Source organism: Plecotus auritus (assembly GCF_963455305.1).
Source record: "Plecotus auritus genome assembly, chromosome: 6".
Lineage (NCBI taxonomy): Eukaryota > Metazoa > Chordata > Mammalia > Chiroptera > Vespertilionidae > Plecotus > Plecotus auritus.
This window is the reverse complement of record NC_137773.1, coordinates 112,342,057-112,360,429: the sequence shown is the minus strand read 5'-3', so window position 1 is coordinate 112,360,429 and position 18,373 is coordinate 112,342,057. Positions and strand designations below refer to the sequence as shown.

The window sequence follows — 18,373 nt, the reverse complement described above, 5'->3', positions numbered from 1 at the left end:
GAAGAGACTGTCTTGACTCCATTGTATGCTCATGCCTCCTTTGTCAAATATTAATTGCGCATATTGGTTTGGGTAGATATCTGGATTCTCTATTCTATTCCATTGATCTATATGTCCGTTCTTGTGCCAGTACCAGGCTGTTTTGAGGACAGTGGCTTTGTAATACAGCTTGAAATCTGGTATTGAGATCCCTCCTACTTTATTCTTCTTTCTCAGGATTGCTGTGGCTATTCGGGGTCTTTTTTTATTCCAGAGGAATTTTTGGAGAGTTCTTTCTAGGTCTGTGAAATACGCCATTGGTATTTTAATGGGGAGTGCATTGAATCTATAGATTGCTTTGGGTAGTATGGACATTTTAATGATGTTGATTCTACCAATCAATGAACATGGTATGTTCTTCCATCTGTTTACATCTTCCTCTATCTCTTTTTTCAGTGTCCTGTAGTTTTCCGCGTATAGGTCTTTTACCTCCTTGGTTAGGTTTATTCCTAAGTATCTTAATTTTTTTGGTGCAAAGGAAATTGGGATTGCTTTTTTAGTCTCTCTTTCTGTAAGTTCACTGTTGGTGTATAGAAATGCCATAGATTTATTGGCGTTAATTTTGTATCCTGCTACATTGCCGAATTCATTTATTAAGTCTGTTACTTTTTTGATGGAGTCTTTCGGGTTTTTTATGTACAATATCATGTCATTTGCAAATAAGGACAGCTTTACTTCTTCTTTTCCAATTTGGATGCCTTTGATTTCTTCTTCTTGTCTAATTGCAGTAGCTAATACTTCCAGTACTATGTCAAACAGGAGTGGTGAGAGTGGGCATCCCCGTCTTGTTCCTGTTCTTAGGGGAAATGGTTTTAGTTTTTGCCCATTGAGTATGATGTTAGCTGTGGGTTTATCATATATAGCTTTTATTATGTTGAGGTATGATCCTTCTATTCCCACCTTGTTGAGAGTTTTTATCAAGAAAGGGTATTGGATTTTGTCAAATGCTTTTTCTGCATCAATTGATATGACTATATGATTTTTATCTCTCAGTTTGTTTATGTGATGTATCACATTTATTGATTTGCGGATATTGTAACATCCTTGCATTCCTGGGATAAACCCTCCTTGGTTATGGTGTATGATCTTTCTGATGTACTGCTGGATCCAATTTGCTAGAATTTTGTTCAGGATTTTGGCATCTACATTCATGAGGGATATTGGCCTGTAATTCTCCTTCATTGTGTTGTCTTTATCTGGTTTTGGTATTAGGGTGATGCTGGCTTCATAGAAGGAGCTTGGAAGTGTTCCTTCCTCTTGAATTTTTTGGAATAGTCTGAGGAGGATAGGTTTTAGTTCTTCCTTGAATGTTTGGTAAAACTCTCCTGTGAAGCCGTCTGGCCCCGGGCTTTTGTTTGCTGGGAGCTCTTTGATGACTGCTTCAATTTCTTCCATAGTTACTGGCATGTTGAGCTGTTTAGATTCTTCCTGATTAAGTTTTGGAAGGTTATATTTTTCTAGGAATATGTCCATTTCCTCTAGGTTGTCCAGTTTGTTGGAATAGAGTTGTTCGTAGTATTTTTTAACAATCCTTTGTATTTCGGCGGGATCTGTTGTTATTTCACCTCTTTCATTTCTGATTTTGTTTATTTGGGTCCTCTCTCTTTGCTTCTTGGTGAGCCTCGCTAGAGGTTCATCAATCTTGTTTATCCTTTCAAAGAACCAGCTCTTGGTTTTGTTGATCTTTTGTATTGTTTTTTTGGTCTCAATGTCATTTATCTCCGCTCTGATCTTTATTATTTCCTTCCTTCTGCTTACACTGGGCTTTTCTTGTTGCTCTTTTTCTAACTCTTTTGAGTTGTTGGGTTAGGTAATTTATTACCATTGTTTCTTGTTTTTTGCAGTAGGCTTGTAGAGCTATGAACTTCCCTCTCAAGACTGCTTTCACTGTGTCCCATAGATTTTGGATTGTAGTGTTTTCATTGTCATTTGTTGCCATGATGTTTTTTATTTCTTCTTTGATCTCTCTGGTAACCCAGTCATGGTTTAATAGCATGCTGTTTAGCCTCCATGTGTTTGATTTCTTTGGGTTGTTTTTATTGTAGTTGATTTCCAGTTTTATGCCACTGTGGTCTGAGAAGATGCTTGATATGATTTCTATCTTCTTGAATTAGAAGAGACTTTGCCTATGTCCCAAAATATGGTCTATCTTTGAAAATGACCCATGTGCACTTGAGAAGAATGTATATTCTGTGGCTTTGGGGTGAAATGTTCTGAAGATGTCAATTAATTCCATCTGGTCTAGTGAGTCATTTAGGATTGATGTTTCTTTGCTGATTTTTTGTTTAGAGGATTTGTCCAATGGTGATAGTGGGGTATTAAAGTCTCCTACTATGATTGTATTGCTGTCAAATCTCTCCCTTGATATCTTCTAGGAGTTTTTTTATGTATTTGGGTGCTCCTGTATTGGGTGCATATATGTTTACCAGAGTTATTTCTTCTTGTTGGATTGCTCCCTTTAGTATTATGAAGTGGCCTTCCTTATCTCTTGTTATGTCCTTCACTTTGAGATCTAATTTGTCAGATATAAGTATTGCTACCCCAGCTTTTTTTTCAGTTCCATTAGCCTGGAAAACCTTTTTCCATCCCTTCACACTCAGTCTGTGTGCGTCTTTTTTTCTGAGGTGGGTTTCTTGTAGACAGCAGATATATGGGTCGTGTTTTCTTATCCAATCTGTTACCCTATGTCTTTGGATTGGGGCATTTAATCCATTTACATTTAAAGTTATTATTGATAGGTGCTTATTTGTCGCCATTCCTATTCTTTACCACTGTGTTCCTTCTTCGCTTCCTATTTCTTTTTTTTTTTTTTTTTTTACAGCAGACCCTTTAGCATTTCTTACATTGCTGGTTTGGTGGTAATAAATTCCCTTAGTTTTTTTTTGTCTGTGAAGCTCCTGATTTCACCTTCAATTTTGATTGACAGCCTTGCTGGGTACAGTATTCTTGGATTCAGACCCTTCCTTTGCATGACTTTGTATATTTCATTCCATTCCCTTCTGGCCTGATGAGTTTCTGTTGAGAAATCAGTTGCTAGTCTGATGGGGGTTCCTTTGTATGTAACTTTCTGTCTCTTTCTTGCTGCTTTTAAGATTCTTATTTTGTCGTTGGTGTTTGCCAATTTAATTATAATGTGCCTTGGCGTCGGTCTTTTGGGGTTCATTTTGCTTGGGACTCTGTGAGCTTCTTGGATTTGTGTGGGTTTTTTCTTCCCTATATCAGGGAAATTTTCTGTCATTATTTCTTCAAAGAGGTTTTCTATTCCTTGCTCAGCTTCCTTTCCTTCTGGAACCCCTATTATGCGGATGTTGTTTTGTTTCGTGTTGTCCCAAAGTTCCCTTAGGCTCTCCTCCTGCCTTTTAATTTTTTTTTTCTAGAAGCTGCTCTACTTGGGTATCTTTTCCCATCTTGTCTTCTAGCTCACTGATGCGGTCCGCTGCTTCTTCTAGCCTACTCTTGATGCTTTCTATTGAGTTCTTTACAGCAGCGATGTCATTTTTCATTTCTTCTTGGTTCTTCTTCATTTCCTTTTGGTTCTTGCTCATATTGTCGAATTTGTCTTCCATTCTTTTCAGCCACCTTATGACCATTTCTCTGAATTCTTTCTCTGGAAGGTTGCTTGCCTCCATTTCGTTTACTTCCTTTCCTGGTGATGCTTGCTTTTCTTTCATATGCGGGCTGTTTCGTTGTCTCCCCATGGTCTCTCTTCTCTGGGTGTCTGGTTATGTAGTTCTCTCTCTCCTTTCCGTGGTGGAGTGTAGAGCTCCTCTGAACCCGTGTGTTTGCGCCAATTGGGGAGCGTTGTTCTGGGGCTCGCAGCTGTACTGTGGGTGCCGCAGTTGTCCATGCCAGTTTTTTTTAAATGTGAATGAGTGGCTAACTCTTTCTGCTAACATAGGATGTCAAGTGTGGCATGCACATCAGTTTCCACCGCCTCCTTACGTAAGTTAGGCAGCTGCTGGCATCACCGAGAGAGTAGTTTAGCGTCCCATTAAATGTATACACTTCAGGTAAATGTGAATAACTGTGGTTTTCATACTCCTCCTTCTTGTACATAGTAGACACCCAAAATCAATGATTGCTGGGTTAAATAAAGTTTTATGGAGGATTTTAATATTGTATAGCTAATAAATGTAATAATGATTAAGATGATGGGAAGAGTATCATTTCTATACCAGCTTATTTTATTTTTAAACAGTTTTTTAATTTAGTGATGTTATAATTTTATCTATGAGAGAAATGAGGCTCAGAACATGAGGTGATGTTGCCGAGGGGGCACTGCTGGGAGGCAGTACCCTCTGCACAGTCCCCACCTCATCAGATCCTGCCCCGCTGCCTGCCCTCCCCACCCAGCTGAACCCGGACAAACCACCCTTCTCTCTGCCGCATCAGGCACACCTGCCACACCCACACTGCGAACACCACTGCGAGCTAAGGCTGCACAGGCCTTCTCTCTCTCCCTCTCTCTCTCTCTCTCTCTCTCCCTCCCTCCCTCTCCCTCCCTTCCCCTACCCCCCCCCCTTCCTTCTTGCAAGTAAGGCTGATGAACCTCTTTAGCTTTTACTCAGTGAGAACCTGATACCTAGGAAACCTTTAATCTCTACAGCATTTGACTACCTCACACTTGATCACTAGGGGACACATCAATTACACACACTTGAAGCCCTTGTATTACCTAAATATCCACCAAATTTGACTAAAGTTGGCAATCATGAAGCAGGGTATAAAAAGTGTATTCCCCGGGTTCTAAATTTCCATTAATTATAAGAAACACCACCGTAGCTTCCAGTAGGACATGACATAATGCTAGGAAGTTGCTGCTAATAAGACATCTTCCTGTCTTAGACTGAAAGCGAGACTGTGCATGTGTACATGTAGTTTTCTCTTAATGAGAAAACACGGGCCTTACAGCTGATGGCATGACAGCAAGAGGCTGTGAAGTGTCGCCTCCCTGCGGCCCCTCACTGATGTGGCCCCTCACTGCTGTGGCGCCTGCCCAGGGAGGCTGGTCCACACTGCGCCAGGGATGCCGCACACCCACCAGGCCCTGCAGCGCCACACACCCACCCTGCAGTTGCTTAAATTGAGGCAGAGGTTTCCTTTTTTATTCTTGTTTCTCCTGAAGTTATTCTCCATTTAACAAAAAAATAAAGATTTACAAGAATAACTTCATGTAAGCTTGGTGCATTTAGCTTCCAATGTGTAACTTAAGCCCTAGCACAGTGGTCGGCAAACTGCGGCTCGCGAGCCACATGCGGCTCTTTGGCCCCTTGAGTGTGGCTCTTCCACAAAATACCACGGCCTGGGCAAGTCTATGTTGAAGAAGTGGCATTAGAAGAAGTTTAAGTTTAAAAAATTGGGCTCTCAAAAGAAATTTCAATCGTTGTACTGTTGATATTTGGCTCTGTTGACTAATGAGTTTGCCGACCACTGCTAGCGGGTTTGGCTCAGTGGACAGAGCGTCAGCCTGTGGACTGAAGGGTCCAGGGCTTGATTCCTGGTCAGGGCACATGCCTGGGTTGCAGGCTCAATCCCCAGTAGGGGGCGTGCAGAGGCAGTCGATCAATGATTCTCTCTCATCTTTGATGCTTCTATCTCTCTCCCTCTCCCTTCCTCTCTGAAATCAATAAAAATATATATAAAAATAAACTCACTTAAAATTGGATTCTAATGACCTTTGCCCTGACAGATGAGACTGTCCCTGCACACCTACAGTTAACCCCATTGGAAAGAGGACACCATTCAGCTCTGGGCGCTAGCCTGCCCCCAGGGCTTTCCACAGCGGCACAAACAGCGACCAGGCCCTTAAGGTGTACAGCAGTCTCAGGAACTAAGTATGATATTCAAACTCTACTTCTATTCGAGTGCAAGCGTTTTCTCTCCCAGCTATATGGCAATGCCTTCACAGCAGTGCGTCAAGCAGACATTGTGTATCAAAGGCAGACTCAACTCGGGCTTTTGAAGCTATGACTTAAAAATAATTTGAGTTACGTCTCCTTTAAGTTCTTTACAGGACAGAGCGTCATGCAGCAATTGGCTCATTTCAGAGCACACGTGTCACGAAGGCGAAACATGAGCTACATGTACACATGCACAGTCTCACACCTGCATGTGCTCTGTGCATGGATAACACACTCAGGGGTTCTTTTTTAAAATATTTTTATTGACTTCAGAGAGGAAGGAGAGGGAGAGAGAGAGAAACATCAATGATGAGAGAGAAACATCAATGATGAGAGAGAATCATGGATCGGCTGCCTCCTGCACTCCCCACATTGGGAATCGAGTCCTGACTGGGAATCAAACTGTGACCTCCTGGTTCATAGGTCAGTGCTCAACCACTGAGCCACACCGGTGGGCCACTCAGGATTTCTTACACTAAAAGTATAGCATAGATGGAACAACTTTGCTTGGGTTGTGCAATAATAACTTTGCTTGGGTTGTGATGTGTGTGTATCCTCCCTGCTATTTGCCAATAAAGAGTGAAGACAGAGCGTAGGCAGCAGGCCTGTATGACTCCTAGGTTATAGGACATCAGAGCCAGAGTCCTCCCTGGGCAATGGCGGCCGAGGCCACGGCGCAGGCACAGTGAGGACCTGACTGGAGTCGCCTCCTGGCTCCGGTCCCATGTCCCCTTGCTACTCCTGTGCTTTGGAGGAAGTGGTCAGTTCTATGGGTTTCTGAAATATCTCTATATGCTCAAACCTTCTTCCTTTCTGCTGTGCTGTTCTGCTCTTTATGATGAATGTAACCTCTCGTTCATATGTGGTAGAATACACCTGGGATCTCTCCGGTGATTTTTTCTTTGCCCACGAAGAGGTGAACAGTTGTGTCTGTGGTCACGTAAAGTATGAAACAAGATAGCCCAAACAGTAAAGATGTTTACTTCATAAGCGGCCTGCTTACCAACAGACCATGGCTGCCGAGGAGGTTAGCAATGAAGACTTCCTGTGCTGGAAACACTAGATAAGAGGCCTGAACCCCATGGGATCAGCCAGCGTTCTGCAGTTTGGCTTGTCTTTGCCACTTAAATATCTATGTGGCCCTGATGAGTGCATTTACTCCAATCGGACCTCTACCTACTGCGTGCCCAGCCCCCTGCGTGACCAGCCCCCTGCGTGCCCAGCCACTGGCAGGTTCTGATGCTCTTTGCCCTCCAGGACTGCGCAGCAGCCTGGAGTCTAAGGACTTCCAGGAGGTGTAGCAATAGTACAAATCTCCAAAGCAATGCTCGCAGGGCACATTCTCGGATCATAACCATTGGGTGAGGTGTATTTGTATAGGCTGTTGCTAGCACACTGGGAGACAGCTCGCAAGCCTGCCAGAGCACGAGGCCCACTGCTGGAACCACTGCCAACAGAAGGACCACCATCCCACGTGTTTATCCAGATAAAAGCCCAACCAGCTCATTTAAGCCGACGTGTCAGGGGCTTGGACTGGACTTCGAGTGCCAGCAGCAGCACGTACTCGCCAGCCGTACAGTTGCTACCTCTATAAGACAGTTAGCACGACTTCACAAACTGCCATCTCCCTAAGAGGAGGATGAAGGATCCAGACAAACCCTATAGTGCGGCAGCGTTTCATTCCTGCGGAGCGTGACCCACGGCGTGAGCTCTGCAGAACCAGGCTAGCCTGTCCAGCAGGCCTGGCCAGGAGTGAGGCACAAGCAAGCCCCGCTCCAGGTGACGGAGGGCAGGAAGCCCACCCTGGCGTGATGAGTAGGGATGGGTTTATTCTCGGACAGCCCTGGCCTTTTTGTCAACCCCATCCTCCAGTTCTTTGACATCATTTCTTTTTCCTCCCAATGGCATCGTCCTCATAGCTATTGATTCTATCAGAACAGGAACAATCACTGAGGATATAGAATTTAAACAGCCCTCCTAACAGGACAATGTCTGTTCGTTAAGTCGTGACTGAGGGACTTGCGTGCACCTGAACCACAGCCGAGGGCCCCTCAGCAGAGCTTTCTCACACGGGAAAGCGCCTGTCCACTTCCCAGGTCCCGGGCTAGAGGAGCTCTCCAACGTCAAGGCTGGTGCCTTGCAGAGCACGAGCAAGGGACTAGACGCCAAGGGAAACTGCAAGTCTCGGGTGAAGTGCATTGGCACTAACCTAATTCCACGTGAACGGAAACTACTTTGACAGTGATGTCCATTTGTAATCTAAAAATACATACACAGACATCCCAAATCCAGTCACAGATGAAGTGAAGCTCTGCCATCTGGTTTATAGGTGATATTACTCAATTCCATGTATAGTTAGATGTATGCAATTGTCCAAAATGCGACGATTTCCCATCTTAAAGAAGACGCAAAACTAAATGAAGTATAATCTTCACTCCTCTGCACTGGCAATCTATACCATTTCTACCTCAGTTCTTAAAATAAGCCTCGGAAATAAAAGTCACGGTTACAAAACACAGGAGCTTCTCAGCAAGCCGGTTAGTGACGCAGAGTAAGTATTTCATAGTTAATTATATTGAACGTGGGCATGGGTTTCACTTAACACACACACCAAAAAATTAACATTTCCGGAAAATGAAATATTAAGCCACAAAGACACAGGGATGCGCTTAGCAATAGCACAAATCTCCAAAGCAATGCTCGCAGGGCACATTCTCGAATCATAACCATTGGGTGAGGTGTATTTCTATAGGCTGTTGCTAGCACAGTGGCATGCTTTAAAAGGTTCCGTTAAATAAGAACCAAAACTTTAAAAAGAAAAGTGTAATGTATTAAGTAAATCCTTTAGGTCAATGCCAAGTCAGGAAGTCTTGAAGGATGTCTTTCTAAATTGCCGTAATGATGGCAATATTAGTCCATTAAGGAATGAAGTCCTAACATTTCACTAGACATAAAAATAAGCAAGTCATTTACTGCAGAGAACAACAAATTAAAATGCTATTTGAACTGTAAGTGGTACAGCCACTTTGGAAAATGCTAGAAGTGAATAATCATGTACCATGAGCCAGCAACTACTCGCAGGCACCAACCGGAGAGAAACGGTGTGTGTCCACAGGAGGACTTGCATGAGAACAGAGACAGAGGCTTCATTCACAACAGCCCAGGTGTCCACCGTGAGCGTGGATAAGCCGGGACAGCCACACAGTGAAACACTCATCAGCAATGAAGAAGGGACCGCCACCACTGCACGCCACCACGCTCCCTCCTCAGCTGTTGAGTGAGGAGACTTACGCGGAGTGCATGCTCTGGGTGGGGCCTGAACTAGGAAAAGCGACCTGGGGGACAAATCAGAACAATGGCTCCGAGGAGGGGGCTGTGGGAGGGTGACAGTGGCATTGCACATCTTAACAGGGGCTTGGCTTGCACAAGTGCATGCATCTGCCAAAGACCAGGGACACATTTACTTAAGATACATGCCTTTCACTGTAAATGAACTGTGCCTCAGAAGGAAGAGTAATCTGTAAGCAAATGTTAACCTCTGGTTGTGGTGTGCCTGCTAGAGTACTTAGAGGGAAGGGCACTGAGATCTGCAGTCTACTTTGAAACACATCGCAAAAAGATGGACTGTGGGCAAATGGGTCAGTATGTGGCCAAACCAGTCCAGCTGAATGTGTACGGGGGAACCTTGGGAGCAGCTCTTGGCTGGCACAGCTCGGGCCACTTTCCCCACCCAGCGCAGTGATTCTAAAGAGTTGAGGAGCATTGCATTACGTTTCTGGGTCCATCAGTCCTGAGTGTCCTTCTGCACGGAAGACTGGCTTCTAGGAACAGCCCAATGCCTCCTCTCTGCCCTACGCACGCCCATTCCACTCGACTCCCCAAAAGGAGAGAGGGCAGCACTCCCACACTCACAGGAGAGCAAGTGGACATCCTAAAGGAGAACAAAGCCATGTCCATATGGGCCCCGTCTCACTTCTCTTTCTTCACTGAAGTGACATAAGCAGGCCCCACCTCCCTTCCCCATGCCACACACTCCCACACCAGCTGGCATGGCCCCCAAGACAGGTACGAATCTTCTCTCTCACAGATGCCCCGCCCCTTGTTCAGGTGCTGCTGAATGCACATTCGATCAACCGGCCTCCAAGGACCATTACAGCCAAGCGGAGGTTTAAATTAGGAAGAGAATCCGAGGCTCCTGCCTTTAGCACAGCAAAAGGAGCCTGGTTTCAGCCTGGCTTAGGGGACCACTGCTCAAGCCGGAAGTATGGCTGTTCTCACCACCCCACCCCCACCCCGCTCCAACACCAGCTCTGCTCCAGGGCCTGTGCCTCTGTGTGCAGATGGGCATCCACCGGGGGCACAGCAGGAGGAATGGCAGCCGTGGAGAAGGATGTGCGGACCACAAGGCCCACTAACAGCGCCCTAGAATAGGAACTTTAAATAGCCCCCCTTTTGTCCTTCCCCCACTTGCCCATGTACTGAGGACACCCTTCCAAGGTGAAGCATGCAGATGTATGTGCTCATGCTTCCCAATCACGCGGACTGAGTAGCACTGCTGGGCATTTGGCCCAGGGACTGGTAAAGCAGGTGCAGTAAGACAGGACCTTGGGCTCTGTTATCTCCTCCCCAGAACACCCAGAGACCGGCCCTGAACTGGGGACTAAGGGCCTCACAGGCGGCTGTGGTATTCACGTGCATCGTTCCAACAGGCCAGAAAGTGGCCCGGGCCACCAATGCTTGGTATACGTCCCAAAACGCAGCTTGTCAGATTTTTGTTTTCCTAACGAATAACAGATTGAATGACAACGTGTTTTTGCACTATACATGTTTCAGTTTTCTGTTTCCAATACAAAATACTGTCCAAGAAAACAATGCTGCAGGCAGAACGCTGGAACTGGCAGGTAACTGCGCTGCTGCTTCATCACTCTTACCTCGTTGGAAGGCACTGTGGCGAAGGGCGTGATGACGGCGGCCAAGGGGATCTGAGCCTGCTTGGCCATGTCTGCCGTACACGGGAAGCAGTAGGTCGTGCAGCGGATGTAGCGAGGACTGGCATTGCCTGAAACAATCAGAGACACACTGAAGATCAGCTATGAAACCGGGACATGTAAGCACTGTGAAGGGGTTTCTGGGTAATGCATGGCCTGTGTGTAAAACGTGCCTGCCCCAGGGTTTCTAAAAAAAGGAGGACTGTGCAATTCCACCATCTAGCCTCTAGGGGCACTGCGACTGCTCGCACAACACAACCCTCTCAGCAGACAGAGGTGCTCTCACTGTTTCCACAGCAGGTGTTAATACACCCACTGACAGACCCCAGGGTGCTTAGAGCCAACGGGAAATGGAGCAAAGGCACAGAGCACAGAGCACAACGCCCTCCCGCGTCCCAGCGACTCCCCGGCTGCAGAGAGCTGAGCATCTGGGCCACATGTGTCAGCAAGGGACACTTCCTCAATACGATTCCATTTGATTATGTCAGTTTTAAACTGAAAATCAAATATAGAAAGTCCTACTTGTAATAGAAATGTGTTTTAAAGCACTTCAATCTATTTTTAATATACATTGTTTCCTAACCAATTGTATTTATTTCATGGCATGACAAATACTTTGAATCTCTGGAATAACTTTCCTAAAATAAAATTTGAAATTAAATTATAATTAAAACCTGTAATATATTATGGTGAAGAGAACGCAACCCTCAACCATTTGCTGCGTGGTGGCTAAGGGTTAGACACTGTCCCCGAGAGGACACAGACAATATTAACCCCACAGAGGAGGCAGTATGTGGCCTCGGAAGACGGAAGTGCGATGGGAATGCACACTTGGCTAAGGAAGGCGCCTGCAGTTTTAAATAGTCGCAGAGGGGGCCTTAGTGAAAAATATCAGTGAGCAAAGCCTCCGAAGAGAAACGGGGTTTCCCAGGCAGGCACCTGGGGCAGCTATTAGTTCTCACTTGTTACTGAGGGTGGGCGATGCTGAGGTGCAGAGGCGAGAGGAGCAAAGCTCAGTGGGCAGTAGGAAGGAACCTGGATTCGTGTGCAAGTGTGCAGGTGTGCGAGACGTGCAAGTGTCCAGGTGTGTGAGGCGTGCAGGTGTGCGAGGTATGCAGGTGTGGTGTGTGAGACGTGTAGGTGTGCGAGGTGTGCAGGTGTATGAGGTGTGCCGCTGTGCGAGGCGTGCAGGTGTGTGAGGCATGGTGTGTGAGGCGTGCAGGTGTGTGAGACGTGCAGATGTGCGAGGTGTGCAGGTGTGTGAGACGTGCAAGTGTGTGAGGTGTGCAGGTGTGTGAGGCGTGCTGCTGTGCAAGGTGTGCAAGGCATGGGAGGCTCCCCACAAAGCCCCTCTGTCCCAGCTGCTGCCTGGACAGCGCTGAGGACAGCTCAGAGGATAGACCTGGGAGGAGGGGAGACCCCCAGCTAGAACCTGGCTGGCTCCACAACTCTGAGATGACACAAAATGCTTGTTCACACACGGACATTACACTTCCAGGGCCGAGTACATGACCCATTCAAACAGCATCTCGTAGTCTAGGTGTCCGACCTTATCAGGGTGAACTTTAACTGCCATAAACAACAGGACACTATGTTCCGGGAAGATCAACCCTGCTCGAGGCTGACAGGTGGACTAAGTGACAGCAGATAGGGAGCAGTCAGTGACAGAGCTCAGCACTCCTCGTCCTGACTGAAAAGAGGGAACACAGACCCAGAATCTTAAAGAAGCTGCTGTCAAGACGCAGCTGGCGGGGATGCAGCCTACCGACACCTCCAGCCTTCAATGCCCCACGCTCTGCCCATGCCGTCCTCCAGGTCCTGTGCAGCGAGTAAGGTGACAGAGGAGGGCCTGAGCTAATACACCTGTCGGTGAGCGTAAAGAACCCTTTGAGATTGTGATGGTGCACTGCCCTCACCCGAAACGAGACCTCGGCTGACAGCCCTGCCTCTGTACTTGGGTGTCTGATGTTGTGCTCAGTGCTCTCTCTGTTCTGTGTGACCTCTGTCTCACAGTGCACCCTGCGGTGAGCACCGTATTGCAGGGGAAACTGAGGCTTGGAGAGCTTAAGTACCAACGTGGGTCACACGTACAGAGAGTGACGTGGCTGGACCACAGAGCCCTGTCCCCTCTCAGGCTCTGCAGAGATGCAGACGGGTCTTCACAGAATCACCTGTAAAAACGTTCCCATCAGTGAAGGCGCTATTGAAGGGATCAGTGCACGAGCTTAAAAATAATGCTGCGAGCCGGCCAGCGTGGCTCAGTGGTTGAGCGTCAACCTATGAACCAGGACAGTGATCGGCAAACTGCGGCTCTTTGGCCCCTTGAGTGTGGCTATTCCACAAAATACCATGGCCTGCGCGAGTCTATTTTGAAGAAGTGGCGTTAGGAGAAGTTTAAAAAATTTGGTTCTCAAAAGAAATTTCAATCGTTCTACTGTTGATATTTGGCTCTGTTGACTAATGAGTTTGCCGACCACTGAACCAGGAGATCTCGGTTCGATTCCCAGTTAGGGCACATGCCCAGGTTGCAGGATAAATCCCCAGTTTGGGGCGTGAGGAGGCAGCCGATCAATGATTCTCTCATCACTGATGTTTCCATCTCTCTCCTTCTCCCTTCTCTTCTGAAATCAATAAAAATATGTTAAAAAATAATAATAATGCTGCTGTGAAAATTGTAAAACCTCAATCAAAACTATTGTTGTGAGTAAATACCTTGATCTTGCACCACACAGTCTGTGGTGACCAGGGGAGGGACCTGACCTCTGGTGCTGGTGGCATACACCTGTCCCCCTCTGGTGGCTCGGTCATTCTCAATCACCTGGATCTGGTCAAGAAGATAGCAAGAGCAAGTTAGTCATGTTGTCTCCACATGCTCACCCCTCTCACTACTCACACAAACACAGGCTCATTGCAGAGCAAATTCTCCTTAGAAACTACCACGTCGTATGTCCCGCCAATGTTGACTATGACAGCGTTAGATCAGTAGCTTCCAAATTCTATTCTTAATACTCTGAGCTCTGACCCAACCCTTCAGAGAACTTTATTTTTTTTTTAAATATATTTTATTGATTTTTTTACAGAGAGGAAGGAAGAAGGATAGATAGTCAGAAACATCGATGAGAGAGAAACATCGATCAGCTGCCTCTTGCACACCTCCTACTGGGGATGTGCCCGCAACCAAGTTACATGCCCTTGACCGGAATCGAACCCGGGACCTTTCAGTCCGCAGGCCGACGCTCTATCCACTGAGCCAAACCGGTTTTGGCCAGAGAACTTTATTTTTATTCAATTTGTTTATTGGGACATAGATAAACATTTTTTAAAAATCTGGGAGGAAAATAAATTGAAAATAACTTTTTAAAGAAAATAATTTTTGCAATTAAAGAAAAGTCTAGAAGGCTAAAAATGAGTGTAGATGAAAGGATTTACAACATACGACCCAAACAAGCCTTAAGTTCCTCCTCAAATCCCGTTTGGCCTTCAGCACCTTCTGGCCCCCCCAACCCCTGCTCCCTGAGACGAACAGTGTCCCGGGTGGGGTTCCACAGGGTACAAGTCAGAAGAGAACACAAGTCCCTAAATTGTGTCACTTCATTTGGAAACCTCAGAAATTTCTCTAAGAAAACATTTCGTGATGAAAAATTGAGGGACAAACATTGTCTTTCTGTTGTATTTGCTTTGGGGTGACAACAATGAGCAGGAGCTGTTGTGTGGAACCAGAAGAAACAAGAGGGAACCCTAAGAATTCTTTTCCTCTCTCTTCTCCCTGCCGCCTCCTTTCTTCATGGGGATAAAGGAGACCAGGATCAGACGGAGAGAGGAAAGAGGGAAAACTGGAGAAATGAGGCAAGTGTCAAACTGAAGTACGTGGCTTTGGAAGATATATAGTTTTTTATGTTCCAAAAGAAATTACTCACAATAATAAACTGTCTTCTCCCAAACTCTGAAATGGTGCCCTGCCCACCACCCAATTCACCCCTCCAGGCTGGCTGGCACTGACACCAGAGGTCTGAAGGCATGCCAGACACCGGTTCCGCCTGCCTGTAAGTCTACACATCCTGTCTCCCTCATTCAAATCATAGGACTGGGATTCTAATTGAATTAAAGATATAGAATATGCTCCAAACATAATTACTGTGGAACACAGATGAGACTCAAGCTAGCATGGGCAGACACAGGAGGCAAACAGGATAATCAAAACACTAATTACATTTCGTATTTCAACCACAGTTTCTATAGCTCAACAATAACCTGGTTCATTCAAAACTGGAATAGATTTTATATTATCAACATTTACTGTAATGGTTTCACCAATGAAGTGTCAAATATGACAGTGAAATAAAAATCATGTAATCTATATATTGAACATAGATGGTTCTTAGTTTTCAAATAGATTATTTCCAAAAAGTTTGTTTTTAAATTAGCCATTTGCAATTTACAAGCACTGGCTCCAAAGAAAGGATGTCATACATGGTAATTACATTTCTAAATTAATCTACATATTGGCTGGAATACTACGAAGAGAGTAAGAAATACTGTAACAGTTCTAGTAATTTTAAAAAATATATTATCACTTTTTAAATTGACCTCAAAATGTATGTGCTCAGAAAACAGGCCTAGAGATGAGACTTATTACCAGAAATTCCAACAGAGGTTCTGAGTGTAACTTGTGCTTCATGGACTTTGATTCGGTGACAGTGACTCCTGACAAAGACAAGCCACCCCAGCACGTGGAGATGCTGCTGCCCTCCCGATGAGGAGCCCCGGGAACCGCTCTCACACTATCTGCCATGACTCGTGCTCAGGGTCATGAAACAGAACCAGGGAAGAGAGGCGTTCTCTGGGATAAATGAACAGGATCAGGGGAGGGGCCCGGGGCGGGGGGGGGCACGAAGGTATGTCTCGGGGCTGCCAAGGGCAGGGATGTGACCTGGGGAGCAGGGGCAGGAGAACTCGGGTCTGACAGGCTCCTGCAGACACAGAGGGAGAGAGGGAGTCCTGAGGAGGAGACCAGGGCCTCACTTCTGGTGGCTGGGCACGGGTACCATCGGGGCTGTGGGCAGGGAGCACTAGCTCAGACTACTGTGCAGCAGGCGTTCAGTGAAGAGGATGCTATCCTTTCTTTCCAGAAGCGAGGATGTCGTTAGTAGCAAAAACATGCTACTGTGGTGATAGGAACATAACCACTTAGCATTGCTATTTTATTGCTTTTAGGGTACAAATACCACTGGACTGATTTTCCTGTATGTATTTTAATGTCAGGATGAGTCACAGCACATACTGCTCTTGCTTTTGTTGTTAACGTTCACTCATTCAGTCCACAAGCATGGGAATGTCTACCTACCAGCCCTGGCCCACAGGAGGCTCTGCCCGGAACCCAGGTGGGAGGGAGAGGCGGGGACATCAGGGGCACCAGGACAGGACCAGGACCAGGACCAAGAGAGTCAGCCAAAGGGCTTACTGGAAGGCGTGTGAGAAAGAGAATCGAGTGTTTTGGCCAAGGAACTAGAAGAGGGAGTTAGAATCTGGGTTCAGGGAAAGATCTTGACCAGCACTATCGGCACTCTCATTTACAGCCATGAGAAAGGAATCACTGAGGGAGCTGCTTCCCAAATGCCAGAGAATCACTGGAGAGCTCACGAGAACAGATCCAGCCCCCAGAGATCTGGCTTCAGTGGGCCTGGGTGCAGCTGAGCGTGGACTGCTAACAGCTCCCAGCTGACGCTGTGAGGCCGTCCTGGGGCACACATGGGACTGGAAGCTCTACGAGCTGCTGTCCCCTTCACAGCCCTCTTCCTTTTCTCCCTTTGCCATAAAATAACACACCCCCAATGGGATGTCCCCTCACCCTGGAACCTGGAACAAGGGCAGGGGCCAAACTGCAGCTGCTGCAGCCTGCAGGCCATTTAGGTGACAGCAAATCTCTGCAGTTGTGAGCAGAGCTGGGGGGGGTATTTGTTACACAGAGTAACTTAGTGAAAACTGACTGATACAGTTCCTAGAGCAATCCTCCTCTTGGATGGAGAAGAATTAAGTTATAGCTCTAAGTCTATATTAAATAATTTTTTAAACTTATCTTTATTGTTGCAAGTATTACATATGTCCCTATTGACCCCCTCCATCCCACACCCACACCACCACCCCCAGGCCTTCACTACACTATTGTCTGTGTCCATGGGTTATGCATATATGTATATAAGTTCTTTGGTTCAAAAATAATTTTGTTTTTTAATATGCAAACTGCAATATGCTTTCACTCTCCACAGAGATCTTACTCTTATTAAAAAGTGTCCCTTAGTTATTTAAATAGTACGTGTATACAGAATACACTCTTACTACTACTGACTCACTGAACATAATAAATACTGCCAATATAATAAACACATCAGTAGATACTGCAAGTTCATACAAAAGAAGAATCTACATGGGCTGCTTCTCTCATGGAGAGCCCAGTGTGCCATGACCCCTCTGCCTCACACACACAGGAAGGAAGCCTTCCCTGCGTGGTGAGTGTCCGCCACCGAAGGGACGGGGAGATGCCCACACACTGCAGAGTGTCTGGGAACGATGAGCACAGAGTGGCCCTTTGTGAGGGAGACTGAGGGGCAGGAGGGGAGCTTACGGGGCTGGGCACAGCGTCAGGATCCAGCTTCCTCTGGGGTGGGGGCGGGCCCGCCATCTGCGCAGGCCCTCCGGGGAAGCCTCCGGGGTACGCCAGCTGCGCGCCTGGCATCTGGGGGCCATAGTTGCCTGTTTGGAACAATTTTACAAAGAAATTACTAGAATTCAAATCCAGAGGTGGGGCCCATGGGCAAAGCCCTGCTGGCCAGCCAGGCACACTGTGCCATTCGCCTGTGCACAGGCAGGGAGCCACGTGGGACCGTCCCAGAGCCCTTTCTTCTCAGTGGCCACACTGTTCAAAGAGTCCCCTCCCTTAAAACTGGTGACAGGGGCCCAGGAACAGGAACAAAGCTGATTTCCCAGGAAGGGTAGCCCCCGATAACCCAGGCCCTGCCCGTCTTACCTTGCTGTGGGGGGTACCCACTGCCCAGGGTCTGTCCTGGAAGAGGCGGGGGCTGCAGCTGGGCATTCGGAGGCACTGGGCCGGGCGGAGGCATGGGTGGTGCACCCAGGCCGTTTAGTGTAGTGGGCGGTGGGGGGAGAACCTGAGACCCAGGCTGCAAAATGGATGGCTGCAGAGGTGGCGGAGGACCCTGGCCTGAGGGTGCAGACAGGGAGCCCGGGGGCGCCTGGCCAGGGGGAGCCATGCCTGAACCTGTGAGGGAGAGACTACCAGTCACCCGACACCGCATTTCTATCTGACCCGCCAAGGACAGGGTGGGCACTTTCCTGACATGAAGCAAGAAGCACCCCACAAATCCCACTTCCTTCTCGGCCACAAGAGGACAACTTCACTCAGCAAGCGACGCAGATGTCATCTGGGGC

The 18,373-nt window shown here is 46.9% G+C and overlaps 1 protein-coding gene across 3 annotated transcripts in view; it reads right to left on the bottom strand.

Annotated features, from left to right (window-relative positions):
* The window catches only part of SEC24D (SEC24 homolog D, COPII coat complex component), a 79,633-nt gene that overhangs the window by 46,628 nt on the left and 14,632 nt on the right, over positions 1-18,373 (bottom strand). For all 3 annotated transcript variants that reach the window (XM_080672302.1, XM_080672303.1, XM_080672304.1), the window contains 4 exons: positions 17,952-18,203; positions 17,550-17,677; positions 13,640-13,751; positions 10,871-10,998 (listed from right to left, as the gene is read on the bottom strand). In XM_080672302.1, coding sequence (XP_080528428.1) covers positions 10,871-10,998; positions 13,640-13,751; positions 17,550-17,677; positions 17,952-18,203 — 620 coding nt within the window. The remainder of the gene's footprint in view (positions 1-10,870; positions 10,999-13,639; positions 13,752-17,549; positions 17,678-17,951; positions 18,204-18,373) is intronic.